The sequence below is a fragment of the Drosophila mauritiana genome, chromosome X (genome assembly GCF_004382145.1).
Source record: "Drosophila mauritiana strain mau12 chromosome X, ASM438214v1, whole genome shotgun sequence".
In the NCBI taxonomy this organism is placed as follows: domain Eukaryota; kingdom Metazoa; phylum Arthropoda; class Insecta; order Diptera; family Drosophilidae; genus Drosophila; species Drosophila mauritiana.
The window spans coordinates 20,343,778-20,359,202 of record NC_046672.1 but is presented as its reverse complement, the minus strand read 5'-3'; the positions used below and the strand labels follow the sequence as shown (position 1 = coordinate 20,359,202).

At 45.1% G+C, this 15,425-nt stretch overlaps 1 protein-coding gene across 2 annotated transcripts; it reads left to right on the top strand.

Annotated features, from left to right (window-relative positions):
* The first annotated feature begins 2,552 nt into the window (after nt 1-2,552).
* Nucleotides 2,553-14,955, top strand: LOC117147515 (runt-related transcription factor 3). Of its 2 annotated transcripts, none has more exons than XM_033314432.1 (5): nt 2,553-3,151; nt 8,515-8,628; nt 10,007-10,108; nt 13,560-13,757; nt 13,967-14,955. In XM_033314432.1, exons 1-5 carry the CDS (start codon nt 2,614-2,616, stop codon nt 14,953-14,955), a joined length of 1,941 nt encoding a protein of 646 aa, XP_033170323.1. In that variant the 5' UTR covers nt 2,553-2,613. The 2 variants fall into 2 exon arrangements, with proteins under 2 accessions (XP_033170323.1, XP_033170322.1); XM_033314431.1 differs by having other exon boundaries at nt 9,992-10,108.
* The last annotated feature ends 470 nt before the right edge of the window (nt 14,956-15,425 follow it).

The window sequence follows — 15,425 nt, the reverse complement described above, 5'->3', positions numbered from 1 at the left end:
CAGTCGTGCCAGTCGTGCAAACCTTTCGGTGACGGCGAGCGCGGATTATGGCGCGTTTGTCGAGCACTTGTCGCTGATTTTTTCACTCCTCTGGTCGTCAATATGTTGCACTTGAGCTGCCACAGCCGTTTAATACCCTGCTATGAATTCCATTTAATTAATATATTTCAATTGCCATAAAAACAATTGTAATGTATACATAAGGGTCGATTGAAAATGATCAAAAGTAAAACGTGAAAGGGAAAGCATTGTTTTTTTTTTTGATTAAACTAGGATATTTGATTGTGTGCAAGTTTCCGAAATGTAACCTAACATATTTGACTTTAAGCGGAAACAAGAGCCTCCCTCCGCGCTTCTCATTGTGCCCAGCTAAAGGGCATCGATTAACCCGCCACAGCTGGCTCCTCAACTTAATTTGAGAGTCCGGTCTGGCCCAGTTTTAACCCCCTTTTACCGCTTATCTCACCTACTTCCTTCAGTTTTTTTTGGTCCTGCTCGTTTTTATCTCGGGCTCGGTAATAACCTTTATAAAGTAAATTTACAATAAAAGGCAGGCCAGCGAAATGAAAGGCAAATGACGTTGGAACTGAAACAGGCACCATTTAACCACGCCCCTAGATTTCCCGACCCCCCTCTGCAATGGCATTTTCCACGCTTATTTCCCCGCCCAATTCCCAGTGTGTGCTGTCTGGACTCGCGGCGACACGTTTGGCTTCCGTTGGACTTTCCCGCGATTTCCTCTTTGGCGTCGCGCCGCCTTGTTGTTGCCGCTGCTTGTTAACCCCCAGCCTCATTTCCCCATTTTCCCGTTTCCCCAGATTTTCCACCATTTCCCTTTGTGTGACAGTCGACGGTTATTTTGTGTACGGTATTTTTTCGTGCCTTTTCTTCAGTTCAGTGTTAATTTTTTTCTTTTGTTCGTTGGCCAAAAGTCAACCCATGAGCTGTGGCATTTTTAAGTAATTTTTATCGGTCAGCAATGTGGGAAGAATTGTGGGGAGGAGGAAGTGGCGGGTTCCTCGCCATGGGGGCGAGTTTTTGTGCACACTGGAAGCAATATATCTAATACATGCCAGAGAGATTAATTTTTGAGGTATTTTTAGATGAAATAATATGGAAATACACAGAACAAATACAACAAATGCAACCCTTATTTATCTTGAAAAGAAATGATAATAATATGAGTTCACAAAACACATCGGCTTTACTCAGTCGTTTCCAAATGTTCGTGAACCTTTGCGATTGCATCTGTATCTGCATGCAGTTGTGATCCTTGTGATTTTTGGGTGCTGCACGAATGTCGACAAGTGACAAAATATGCAAGTATCAAACCACAAATTCTCACCCGTGAGTCCACAATCATTTTGACACTGGTTACGGTGACGTGTGCTGGTCCTTCGCCCATCGTCCATCGTCCTGCTGCCTTCGTCCTGGGTCCTGGGTCCTGGATCCTGGGTACCTCGCACATGGCACACAGCAGCGACTAGATTTGGATAGTGTTGCACGGACGTCGAGAGTGGTGGTGATGAAGTCCTTTGCCGGAAATTGAAAAGTGCAACGCAAATTGCGTTCCGCTGGGATGTGAATCTGCATCCCATCCCCATTCCCAGTCCCATAACCAGCGCCACTCCCGTCGCCAATCCGAGTCCTGCCAGTCGTCTGAAGTCCTTCCCCGGTCGAGTGGTTGACAATTGATTTGTGTTTATGGTGGCCATGCCCATGGACATGCCTGCATCCTGCCACGCCGCCATCCCGCCGTCCTTCACTCCTGCAGCTCCCATCACTTCCTTTGGTGGGCCCATGTAATATGCCATTTTGGGGCCGTGATTTAAAGACATTAACAGGCGTTGGCCAAAATGGGAAACTTTATGGTGTGGCAGGCGCAAGTTTCCCATTGAAGTTACCGCCCTTAGCTCGAGGAGATTGATGACCTAATCGGATGCGGAAACCTGACACTGGGTGATTCGAATTGTGGAAGAATGCTATTGCTATTATTTTCATTTAAGTTACTTACAAGTGCCACTTTTAATTTTATAAAATATTTACTGCAGTATTATTTAATATTTAATATTCTGCTTACATTATGGTTTAATTTATGATTAATATAATTGGAATTAGATATTAACAATTCGATTAAAGGTAGTTTTATACGTATAATAAAGTTCATCTATTTTTAAAAAATATAACAAAGTAAAGTTTTTTTTGAAAAACGGGTATTTGGAATCACATTACGATTTCCTAATTCAACTTATATTTAAGGTGCCATTGAAGGAAGCTACATATAAAATAAACATTTTAATCAAAATTCTGTATTTAATAAATGTTAAATGTAAACTCTTCTTGCAGGACATTGGGTACACCCGCGTGCGAATCCTGAACTTTGATTGTTTTCCGAGGCAGGTGCGATTAAAGGACGACAAAATTGTGCGGTTAAAAAAAGTGCAGGCTCACGCTCAAGGGCAACTGGAGCAGTTCGAGCAGCAGCAGCAGCAGCAGCAACAACAGCAGCAGCAGCAGCAACAACAGCAGCAGCAACAGCATCTGCAGCAGCAACAGTTGCAACAGCAGCAGCAACACTATCACCACTACAGCGCCAATAGCAACAACTACAAAATGCATTTGACTACCACATCGAGCAATTCAACGGCATCCAATGCCAACAATAACAACAACAATACGGCAAACAACAACAACACAAGCAGCAACAACAACACGACCAACACGAACGGCAGCAGCAACAACAACACGAGCGGCAACAACAACAACAGCAGCGGCAACAACAGCAACACGGAGCAGAACACACCGCCCACGCCCGCCCAACTCCTGAATGAGGCCTACACGAAGATGACCTCGGACATCCTGGCGGAGCGGACGCTGGGCGACTTCCTCACCGAGCATCCGGGCGAGCTGATCCGCACGAGCAGTCCGCTCTTCGTCTGCACAGTGCTGCCGCCCCACTGGCGGAGCAACAAGACGCTGCCGGTGGCCTTCAAGGTCGTCTCGCTGGGCGACATCATGGACGGAACGATGGTCACCGTGCGGGCGGGCAACGATGAGAACTACTGTGCGGAGCTGCGCAACTGCACGGCGGTGATGAAGAACCAGGTGGCCAAGTTCAACGATCTCAGGTTCGTCGGGCGGAGCGGCAGAGGTGAGTCCAAAAGTCAGCTTCCCATTTTTCATGAGAAAACGCGAATTCCTTAGTCCTTGCTTAAGATATTCATGTATTTAGCATTCCCTAGAAACGACACGTTCGATTCAGTTAGATAAAGCAGCTAGAGACGCGAATTCTTGAGGAATTACCTCCAAGTGTTCTTTCCATATTTTCTATTTAGATTTTAGTCGGATAAGAAAGTATACGCAATATAGAAGGTATGCACATCTTATGACCTTTAAATGTAAAGTAAATACGTCAATTAGAATTGATGAATTGAGAATGTACGTATATGATTCATATGCAATCTTGGTTGGTGTAACCATGTCCTTGTATTTCCCACGATCAAGTCGACTTGCCCGGGTTCATCCGTGCCATCTTCAGTTAATCTCAGTCCTTAAAACTTGTTCCCCTTAAGTATGGCCTCTCATTGGCTCTTGAAAAGCCCCATCAACTTCCTCCACTTTCGCCCCGCCGACTGCACTCGAAACAATTTGTTCAATTATCGCCCGAAACTTTTGCCAGCTCCTGCTTCCCCTACTCCCTCTACTCCTCCTCCTCCTTTTTGGCCTTTGTATTATTCGGGGCACTTTTTGTGCCTTTTGCATCGCTGTCATCCTTTTTCAGTTCATTTTTTTGGTGCCCATTCGTATCCTTTTGTATCCTTTCAACCGCTTGTTAAGCGCTGCACAAATTGTCAGCAGTTCATCAGCAGTAACCATCGCCGTCGTCATCGTTTTCATTCACCGAATAGAAGCGGATTACTCGGTAGGTCGTTCCATTTTTTGTAGTCAGCATTTGTGTGGGCATTGTCTTAAAGCGTTTAATAAACTGTCGTAACGGAAGTGAAGTGAACTGTGGAATGACTTTTAGTTGTTAATGGTGCGTCTTGGAGCGGGATATCTTTTTGTGATATCTCGAGGCTTTTTTAAATGCAGTTGCGGGATTAATAGCTTAGTCCTTATTATAATAATAATAAAGTGTTAAATTCTCATAAGTAGTGGCTACTTTTTATGGTAGTCTTTGGATTTTGAAACATTGAAATCCCCAGCCTGCCATCAATCACACAAGCCATAATTCAATCAGCAAGGACTGGCCGAAAAAGATTTTCGCCAGGGGTGCATGCTTTCCGAACGGTGGAAGGACTAAGCCCGATTCCGCTGGTCGTTTTGGCCTGGTCAGGAAAAGGGGGTGTGGCAGTTACGCATCCGCTGCGGTGGAACCGCAAAAACCAAAGCCTCCACCAGCGAAAGGGGGAACAGAAGCGGTTTTTGTGGGATGATGTGGTGGTGGTTCTTTGGGGGCGTCGGCGGAGAATGGGGCTCATGTGTGTGTCTCGCCGAGGACGCAGTCATTGTCATCGTTCGCCCAGTGCCAAATGGATGCGTGTCCGCGTCCGTCACTGCCTTCCGGACTCCGCTCCATCTTTCGCTTTTCACTTTAACATTTTCCGCTGCATGCCTCCCGCGTCCCACTTGTCCTTGTCCGCATAGAGCCGCCTTAATTGGGAATTTCCCATTCATTTAGGCCGACTACGGAATGCAAGGCGAGAGCGATAAATGCATTTCCGCGTCGCGTTTCTTGAACTAAAGACAAGCAGGGTAACTTTAATAATTAGCTTATAGCTGAGGCTTAATACACTTTAGTACGACAACGAATTGTAAAAGGTATATCCCATTCCTCGAACTCGTTTAACTCCGCTTAAGAACACAATTGTCAACGCTTGTCTCTGGCGCCCGAAGTCCTTGTGGTCCGTCATGTTTCATTTCACCCATCAAATGCCTGCCCCGCAGCCCCAAAGTCGAGTTATGATAACCGAGCATTTTTACAATTGTCTGCCTGTTGCTCGGACCGAAAAGTTCCCAAGGCCTCTGGGAAATTCCCCACCCTAGGATCGAACAATTACCAACTTTGGAGCGAAAAACAAAGCCCCGCCGAGGAGAGGGGGATGGGAAATGGGAAGGGCAGGGAAAATTGAAAGGAACAGAAGGCAGGCCAAAAGCAAATTGTGCACAATTTGGCACGACTTCGTTGCCCGGATGGCTTCCTTGATTTCCCTCCTTTTTCACAGGCAGGCGTGTCCTTTTCACAGGACGAGGTGTCAGTTGCTGGCAGAAAGTTGCCTTTTTCCTTGCCTTTTTAACGCCTCGACTTTTGCTCGGCATTTATCTTTGAGGGGGTGTGCACGCTTTTTTTTCTGCCAGGGGTTGTTGTCTCTTCTGTCGCCAAGATTTGGGGAATGTTTATCTTTCTCGGCGGTGGAAACGGAGGCTTGGGACTTCTGGCGTTCTTGGCTCAGTTCATTCTGCGGCTGTTTTCGGTCGTATTAAATGGCTCGAGAGTTGTGTAAATAAAAACCTCAAAGGGGATGGCCCTCGATTAGGGGTAAGCGTTTTTCCTGGCCAAGGACTAAGGACTAAGCACCGAGTACTGGGGGCGGGGGGTCGTAACTGGCGGAAACTGGCACCGGCTTTAACCCCTTAAAGCCCCCAGCACCGCAACACCCCGCCCCGCTCCAACCAACATCGTCGTCATCGTCATCGTCGTCGGTGTCGTCATCATCATGCGTGCATGTGCATGGCACTTTGCTAATTAAAAGTGTAGCCTAGCGTTGGGCCAAATAAATCGATGGCCGGGTAATTAAATTGCATGACAGGATGGGGGATGGGGATGGGGATGGGGTTGGAAGGGGTGTTGGGGTATCCGCCTATGTGCCATGCATTTGTTATTGTAATTAGACGGGAGCCGCAGCAGCGACGGCAGTTAAACAAAATGGCGGCAGCGGCCACGGTGGCGGATGATATGTAAATCACTCATACGCCCCGTGGGTGTGGTGCCGATTTACTGCAACTTAGAAGCGATAAAAAACGCAGCCAGAGCCCCCAAAAGCAATTAAATGCAATTTTGCCAGACTAAATGTACTTCTAATTAAATAACTATTACAGTTGGAAACGGTAGTATCTAGTCTGTTTAATTCTAATTATCTAAAAAAGGCTTTCAATTCCATCTCATCACTGAGTGGGAAATTACAACACATTTTAAGCGCTCTAATTGTTGGCTTGAGATTTTAGCCCAAACATCGAAAACTATTTCTAAAACATATTTAAAAAGCCTATCCCTGCCTCTTTCAAAAATGCCACACCTGCAATCAATCATTCGAGCGTATATCCACCCTCAGGTAAACACCAACAAGAAATCAACAAGCAATCAAAATACGCAAACATAAAAAGATGAAAACCAAAGAAGCCGCAAAATGTTTTTATTTTGGTGTTGGAGCGACTTACTGCCTGGCTTTCGAAGCTTTCAAGGGCTTAGTCTTTTTTTGGCCAAGAAGTGAAGTGGAACAATGACTTATGGGGAAGCCACTCAGAATAAGGGTTGCCTCTCCGATTCTCAGATAAAACGGCTTAGCATTTTTGAAAACGATACTTCTGTGCGGCCAACTCGAAGTTTAATATCGCAATACAAAAGCTATGCCATAAATAAGCAACAAAATATTTTAAAAGTAAGGGAAATAACTTCATACTTGTTTTGCCTAATCAAAAGATATATTTTGTGCTTCATTTGAAATAGTAAAAAATCATACAAAATATGTGTACTTCCTCGACGTTTTACAGGGACAAATGTATTAGAACTAGTTTCCTATCTTTTTGATCAATACACGAGTATATTTTAAATATTCATCTATTGACAAACGTCTTTGTGTGCGTATCTGTATCTGTGTCTTGGGCGACACGTGTGTGCGTTCGTGTGCGTGTGTGTGTGTGCTTTCATTACCCCCAAATTGATTTATGACGCCTGTGCAACGGTAAATTGCCGGGGATTTGCCAGCTAGGATTTCAGGTTATTTGTCAACAGGATTTGATTTTAAATGCCGCCACACCCGCACGGAAATGTTTTGCTCCTCAAGTGTTGACACTTCCATTTGTCGCACTTTCGGTGGAGATTAAGATGAATGCTTTTCGGGTTGGGGCGGGAATTATTGTGGGATTATCAATCAATTGGGTCAAAGCCGCCACTCCGATTATAATTGAATCGCCCAAGAAAAGGGTGAATTCTCACTTAAACTTCTGTGAATATCATAGCCTTCCAACATTTGCTAACATTTGTAATTACTTAAAGATTTAGTTCAGCTGTGCATGAAGAAAACTCCAGCTGCTTGCTGGGAAATGGATTTCCCGTCGAAAAAATCACCCCATTCTACTTTTTCTGTAAATTGCTCGCGTTAATGATCGATTATCCATTGCCAATGTGAAAACTTTTGAGGCAGTACCCACTTTTAGGCCGGGAAAACCCCACGAAAAGTGTCAAAGAATTGCGCAACAATGAACTGCACTTGCTGGCAAATGAACACAAAAGTGTTTTCACATCTTTGGGCTTCCACTTGAGACTTCGTTTTTTAAGAAAGCGGAGAGGAGGATATTGTCCTGGTTCAGTGGAGTGCGCACAGGACATGTGTAAGCCTCGTCGTCTGCGTTTCTACGCCATATATACAAACACATACACATACACATGGGGGTTTGGGGACGTCGGCGGTTTATTTGTATGTGCCGAAATGATTTACGCTTTGTTTGTCAACTTAAAAAGCAAACCTCCTGCCCCCAGATCGCGCATACGACGCGTTGTCATAGACGAGGCGGGAAAACACAGGAAGGCGGCGGCTCAAGGAGCCTGAAATGCTTTTAATTGAATCCTGGGAGACAAAAAATGGCAGGAGCTGCGGACAAAGAGGCCTTGGCAACACTTGACAATGACTGGCTGAAACAAGTTAATTAAAAGAAAACTGCGGCGCAAACGAAATAAATCTTGGGGAGCGAAATACGCATATGTGAAGGGCTTTTTAGGGAGGTCGACAGACTAAATCAGTTTAAATTGTAATTAATTCAGCATTTCGAAAGGTGAAAAGGGACCTGTATCGAGTCTTAACAAGGGAGTACAACTGAGAAATTACATGGAGTTTGAGAATACTGAATAGCACTAAAAATGTGTACATACACAAATTTAATTTCTAAGCAAAATAAAATATTACTGAAGAGTTAAAAGAATAAATATTGTTATTATCAACCTGAAAAATGTTAATAGTTTTGGTGCCCCCTAATATATAAAAATTTGTTTTGGCAACTGTCATCATAAAACCGTAGGCATCGATTAGGGAACTAGTTAAAGTAGCCCCGAAAAAAGGAAAACCTCCTGCCGAAACGATTATTGTTTTATGGCCAACACATTTACGATGTGACAATACCCCGAAAAAAACACCGAAAGAAAACCCCAAAAATATGTTTATCGATTTGCATGTCTGGCAGGCATTAGCAGGGAAAATCTCATAAATTTGTTTGTTTCGCTTTCCCTTGTTTTTCCAGGGAAAAGCTTCACGCTAACCATCACCGTGTCAACGAATCCACCGCACATAGCGACCTACAACAAGGCGATCAAAGTGACTGTCGATGGGCCACGCGAACCCCGTTCCAAGACAAGTAAGTATGTCCTGCAGGAAAGGACGAGCTGGGGCGGGTCCTTCTGCCCCTTTCCAAGAACCCTTTCGGGCCCGGCTATTTCATTTGCAGGACAATGCATAGCAATTTATTAGTTGCCAAATAGATAAATTGTTCTGCAGCAGCAGGCAATTCTCAGGATGCAGACAAGATAGAGGTTTTGTAGTTTTGGGAGGCATTCGGATTTCACTGCTGTCAGTGATGAGAGGCTATCTGCGATTGTGCAACGCAACTAGAGAAGAACAATTTATTTAGTAAATCCCCATAGATCCTTTGGCTAATTAAAAGATGTATCCTCCTTTGTAGACCTTAGTTCACAGCCCATTTCGATTTATGTTTCTGTTTTGCATAAAAATAGCTGACTGAAGAATAGCTCATCGCTGAAAGGAAAGTCGGAGCGCACTTCTGAGATATTACCACCTCACACTGCAGGACATTCGAGCGCTTGAAGTCCTTACTCGGGATTTTGCTGATGCAGCAAGGACACTTCCTTGCTAATACTTCACTTCATTTCACTTCACTTCAGAATGCCGAATATCTTGAAGGAATATTCATTAGACAGCTCTATCACACACTCTGCCTGCCCGTTACATATTTATAAGGATGCAAATACATTACTTTGCATATGTTCCAGGACTCAGACGGCTGGCAGGAGAGGCAAAGTTTTGCTGGTCTGTGTAATCTGGTTTCGGTCCGAATTCAAATCCATGAAATGATTTATATGCCCCGAATGCCAGACAGCGCCCAAAAAGGGGAGGTGGGCGCGGGGATAGTGCGCACACAGGACTCTAAGCTGCAGACAAAGGGTTATTATTTTATAATGAATACAAGCTGGCAGATAACTGCAGCCGCCGCAGGATTTTAGTGCGGCCCAAAAATTTGGCCGAAAGCGTCGCCGGTTGCCAGAAAGTTTTTTGGGCCATTGTCATTTCACTTTCACATATACCCCCTGCACATACATACAAAATCCATTCTCGATAGTGGTCTTTGGGGTCTTGGAAATCCGGGAAGGGCCCGTCCCTGGATCTTAAGTGATTCGAAAGCAACAAAATGTCACTCATCAAGTGTTTGTCATTTAAGTTTTCACTCAGACAGAGAAAAACGAATACAGTCATCCCTACAATCACACACACACACATGGTACAGTGAACGCTTGCAAATTGAAAATGGTGAAACTATATGAATTGCAAAGAGTTACTAGCTGAAAGATGTATCATTCATGCGACTATCTTTAATACTGAACTAGTTAAATGCCAGCTTTGATTAATATTTGCAATCGATCGCTGTTCCAGTGCAATAAAACCATTTAGTTAAGGACAGAAAATTATAACTGAAAAAAACTTAGTGTTATCCCTTTTAGGACAGCAACAGCAGTTCCACTTCGCCTTTGGCCAACGACCGTTCCACTTCTCCACGGATCCACTTTCCGGCTTCCGGATGCCGCCCATTGGCAATTGTCAGAGTGAGTAAAATTATATTTCTTGACTTAATTTAAGATTCCCAATGCTATATGTACTGGGAAAAAGCAGGTGAAAGTAAATGAACAGTAAAAGTTCGCTTGGGTGGGAAATGTGGAATCGCAAGGCCACTAAATCACAGCTACAGGACACTTATGGTAATCCCTTAATTAGCATGAAGCCATCCAATACTTATTGCAAATACGCAGCAAACGATTCCCAAATATTATTAATACATTGGTGGAGTTTCAAGTCTTTAGTTCGAACGATAAAACATTAATTTATTTAGTTACTACCTATATTGCTGACTGCATATACATATATATATATTGTATATATACGTCACCGGTTAATGAGTGCAAAAACTTTAAACACTTTTTTCGCGCATTGGACAGCCATTTGAATGTGGTAAAGTTGCGGGTCACCGTGCCATATAGACTTTTTCTGGGCTAAGTGGGCTCGTTGTTATTGTTGCTGTTAAACTGTTGGCCACTTTATTTAACCAAAGTTTACTATACAAACAAATAAACGTTGGTCAAACACAAGCACACACACACTGGATCGTGGGGGAGGGGGGAAGGGGAATAAGTCAATGCCTAAAAAAGCGCTGTTAAATCAGAGCTTCGCATACAAATTATGATTTAAATGAAAAAGTACGCAGTCAAATAAATTTAATGCATTTAACCAAGCGAATGTAAACCAATTTTGACAGCTCAGAACTAAGCCGAAATGGGGAGTGTTTAATTTAAATGGGTCGACGGCGTTGATACCCACTAAATTAAATATGTTATAAATGAGCTAAGAAGTGGATTACGATCAGACATTATTTTTTAGTGACTTCAAGCTAATAATCACACACTCTTACATCTTTTATTTTGTAATAAACCAATTCGGTAAACTATTTATTTTCACACCGGGTTCATCCCTAGCTCCAATAATAGAATATTTATAACAAAATCAATAATTAATGTTGTGGGAGACAACTTTTCTTGCTGTTTTTGCACATGTGCCCGCGTAGGTGAAACAAATTTAATTGTACATTTTAAAATGCATTTATATTAAGTTTGATGTTTCAATTTAAATTGCCAATTAATTGCATTACAACAACATCAGCAACAAAAGCCGGACTAGACGACACTGACCCCTGCCCCGAAAACTAGCTGCCTGGGGCTAAAAAAACGGCGACAGCTACAAATGTGATTTTCTCTTTAGAGCTTGATGCTATTAAAAAAGCAGCAAATAATGAAATTAACATATTAACGATGTTAAAGTAGAAAAACGCAAAGACAAAGCGTTCTGATAGAGGCATAAAAACGCTAGCATGCGATATTTAACCAATATATGCGATGCATAATGCCAAATACCCACTGTTGCGGAAAGCAATCATGAAAAGAACTTGGCTCAAGTGCATAAAAAATATTTTAAATTCCGAACTCATTTTCTTTGGGCTCTCAGCGCATCAATTAATTATGTCTGCTCGTGCATTTTCCGCACTGAAGTATGTTTTTTTATGTGCGTTATTTTTGCGCATTTTAATTTCGCATAAATTAAAAGAAATTCCCAGGCAATTTCATACGATTGAAACGGTGTGGCGGCGCTCTTGAACGAAACTTAAAAGCCGGACTTGTTTTTGCTGTTAGTAAGCAAATAAAAATCGTGTATTTTCCTTAATTTAACTGAGACCCCAACTCCGCTGTCTGTTGCATTTAGACGAGCATCGAGTGCCTTCGAGTATTTTCCCAAAATTCATTCCTTTTGGAGCACTTGCCACTTTGTGGCACTTGTCCTTCATTACCGATCCTGACCAAATCGATTCCGGTGGACTTAAAACGCGCGTGTGAATAAAAAGCCGCCATAAATATAAAATGCAACTCAATCAATGCAAATTGCCCGCCAATTTGAACGTCTCCTTCGCGCGCAACCCCATGAAAACGCCCATTTTGTATCAATATTTTACTGTCTAGCCCAGTGCACAAATCAAAATGCAAATTGCGCGATTTACAGGATTCTGAAAAGGCAATCCACATTATGTAGCACACATAAATATGTACGTGGGGGAGCGGCACACGAGTAAATAATGTTTACTGAACGCGTCTGTTGATACTGATTACCCATAAATTAATTGTAAATATGCAGAAAGCAAAGTATCCTGAATTATTTATTAACAAATTTTATTGACAGTCGCTGCTTGACTTAATTACTGGCATATATTTTATTAATTTCGCAACGAAAAAAAAAGGAAAACCATGGAACCCAACCGGAAAGGCAGCATTTTGTGAGGGAATATTGAAGGTCTATCGAGGGCTAAAGGAAATCCTTCCTTTATATTCGTGATGAGGGGGATGTTTCCACCCACTGTTCGATATTCTTGCCACAAAATGCCAGGTGACTTCGGAACTGGAGCTGAGCCTATGGCTTTCCCCACTCTGTGATAAATTTGATTAGATTGGAAAAACGAGCACATTGCCAGCAAATAAAATATTTGCCCCACCACCACCCACCATTCCGAGGAAAACCCCAAAAAGATCCGCTGTCCGGTGCCTGGTTAATAATTCAGGGCCCCAAAATATGCGCAAATAAAGTCAATCAGTGTGACAACAAACAGGCAGGACTAACCACTCGCGCACACAGACGCAAGGACACGCACACTGGCGCGGATAATGACAGACGCGGTGTAGAGTAGCCCACATCCCACAGAGAAAATTGTACACAAAAAGCCACGTAATTAATGGAGGTAGAAACATTTAAGCCAATAGCATTAATAAAGCCACCACAAAATCAATATCCGGCTACGAAAACGCGCCCGTCGCCTATAAAAACTAATTAATAATTTCCGAATGGGCTATTAATTAAGCCTAATTATCTGTGCATGGGTCCCGGCGACCCGCAAAATGTTGACTCTTCTTTTCCGCCCCAACCCCTCTTGCGCCGCGCCCGGGCTTCTGTTTTAACCCCCGACAGCCCCCGACAGCAAATGGCCAAATGGCCGAAACAAACTGAACTGAATTTTCGGCAGGACCTGGTCCGTTCCATTGATTTGTTTGTCGTGTATCCTGCTCATTTTTTACTTCCTGTCTCCGCAAAATGGCGGCAAAGGTCCCGCATGATGCGCGGAAATCGGTGTTGGTGGAGGAGGAGGAGGTGGCCTCCAATTAGCGGCCCACATGGGCCATCAAATCGCCAGGGCAGGACCTTCGACCTTCGTCGGGGGCTACAGCTAATCCGCAATTATCTTGTATTTATCCGGTGTTTTAGTGTTTGAAAAGCCTGTGCGATTCGTTTATTGTGTGCCATTTGCGACCCACTTTACGAGCGATTGTAATGTTTTTAATGCTTTCTATGCCTTTTATCAGATAGTTACTACTAAGTTCCAATTTCTTATCTTTTTATTAATTTTTCCTAATTAAAATACCGAAATAAGTGCTCTACAATGCTCGTAATTTGTGTAATTTCCAGGCGCAAGCAATACGCACTGGGGCTATGGATCAGCTGCCTCGGCATATTCACCCTATTTGGCCAGCAGCGGACTATCGTCCTGCACCACGCCCACTTCCGCCCAGTTCAACAATCCGGCCCTGGGCTTCACCTGCTCCTCCAACGATCAGAGCAACAACCAGGACTTCGGAGGAGCCACCAATCGCGACTGCGTGCCGAGTAAGTCTTCGCTACTTTATCTTAAAGATGAACACATTATTGTAATTATTCTTATAAGTGCATGCTTTGATAAGTTTATTTATTAAGTTATTTATAAGTAATATTTTGCAATTTTGTTTCTTCGTTCTAAGAATTTGCACCCACAGAACCTCCGCCCGATGACTTATCAGCGAATTTTAATTTTGAACATCCACTTACTTTTCTTGCAGTGCTGCCCGACTCGACGGCCAGCGATCTCGACCAGCACTTGAGCAGCCTGGTGGGCTCCACCAGTGGCCAGATGACGCACCACAGTCTGCTGGGCGCCGGCGGCCAGACCTCGATCTCCTCCACGGTGAACGGAGCGAGCGGGGGCGGAAGCGCAGGAGCCGGAACCGCCGGCGGTGGAGCGGGCAGCGGTGGGGGTGCAGGCGGTGGTGCGGGCGGCAACTCCATCCTGGTGCCGCGCTACCACACAAACGCGAGCAACGAGTACAACGTGCACTCCAGCCAGAATGGACCGCGGAGCCTGTCGGACAGCTCCCAGGCGGAGTCGCCGGTGCAGGAGGACCTGCTGACCACCAACACACCGAACCTGGGCAGCACGGCGGGTGGTGGGGCGGCCAACGGTGGTGCGGGCTCGAATGCGGGCAGTGGTGCGGCGGGCAGTGGTGCCGGTGGTGCTGGCGGCGCCTCCTCGGCGGTGGGCAATCCCGCCATGCTGGGCGCCAACCAGAACTTCCCGGGCATTGTGAACCAGGCGCAGCACTCGGCGGCCTCGGCCTACGGCGGCGGAACCGGGGTGGTGGGCGGAGGACATGGCAGTGCCGCCGCCGCTGCCGCCGGATGCAATGGCTCCCTGTATCCCGTGCTGCCCGCCAGTCTGCTGTACTCCCAGCTGTACACCGCTGCCAATCAGTCCGCCCACGGCTTCCACTCGCACACCTTGCCCGCCCACGCCTCGCCGAACTCCTCCGTGCATGGCGAGCTTCAGAGCGTCATGGATCACATCAGCAATGTGGGCGTGCGGCAGCAGCACAACATAATGGCCGGCGGGGGCGTGACCCATCCGGGCGACCTGACCCTGATCGGCAACTGCGGCGCCTCGGTGAGGAACATCGAGGACGGGAACAGCAATCGGCAGGTGGCCGCCTTAGCTGCCCATCGCGGCCACCACAATCCCACCGACAATGGGGGCAGCGTTTGGAGGCCCTATTGAGGTCAGGTTCTGTGGTGCGGCTCAGCGGTTCTATAGTGCGAGGGGGGCGGGCCGCAGCACGAGGCGGGGGTGGGCGTGGGAATGGGGGCGGGAGTGGGCGTGGGACTGAGCATGGGTATGGGTATGGGCATGGGCATGGGCATGGGCGGGGGCATGAACTGCTTTGGGGGCTTCTAATCTGTACATAGTTGGGGGTCAAGGGCGGGTCCAGCTAGCTGATTTCCGATTTGCAGCGAACCTTTCGAAGTGGAATCAATTGAAAAATTCCGATATTACCGATCTTATCGATAGGTCGGTATCTTTTAAGCCTTCAGCTATTTCAATGAATATCACCGTATTTCCGCTTGCGAGATATTCTCTTCACGCAATGTGTATTAATGCTATCGCAACTATCGATTTGATATCGAAAAATTAACGATTGCCAAAACGGTTAGAAAACACTCTTTCCCCTAACGAAAAGCAATCGGTGA

What these genes read in the sequence shown, in the direction of transcription:
- LOC117147515 (XM_033314431.1), top strand. Translation starts at nt 2,614, where the DNA reads ATGCATTTGACTACCACATCGAGCAATTCAACGGCATCCAATGCCAAC. An exon ending in CGTCGGGCGGAGCGGCAGAG is followed by an intron (nt 3,152 to 8,514) that starts GTGAGTCCAAAA and finishes TTGTTTTTCCAG; the next exon opens with GGAAAAGCTTCACGCTAACC. An exon ending in CGAACCCCGTTCCAAGACAA is followed by an intron (nt 8,629 to 9,991) that starts GTAAGTATGTCC and finishes AAAAAAACTTAG; the next exon opens with TGTTATCCCTTTTAGGACAG.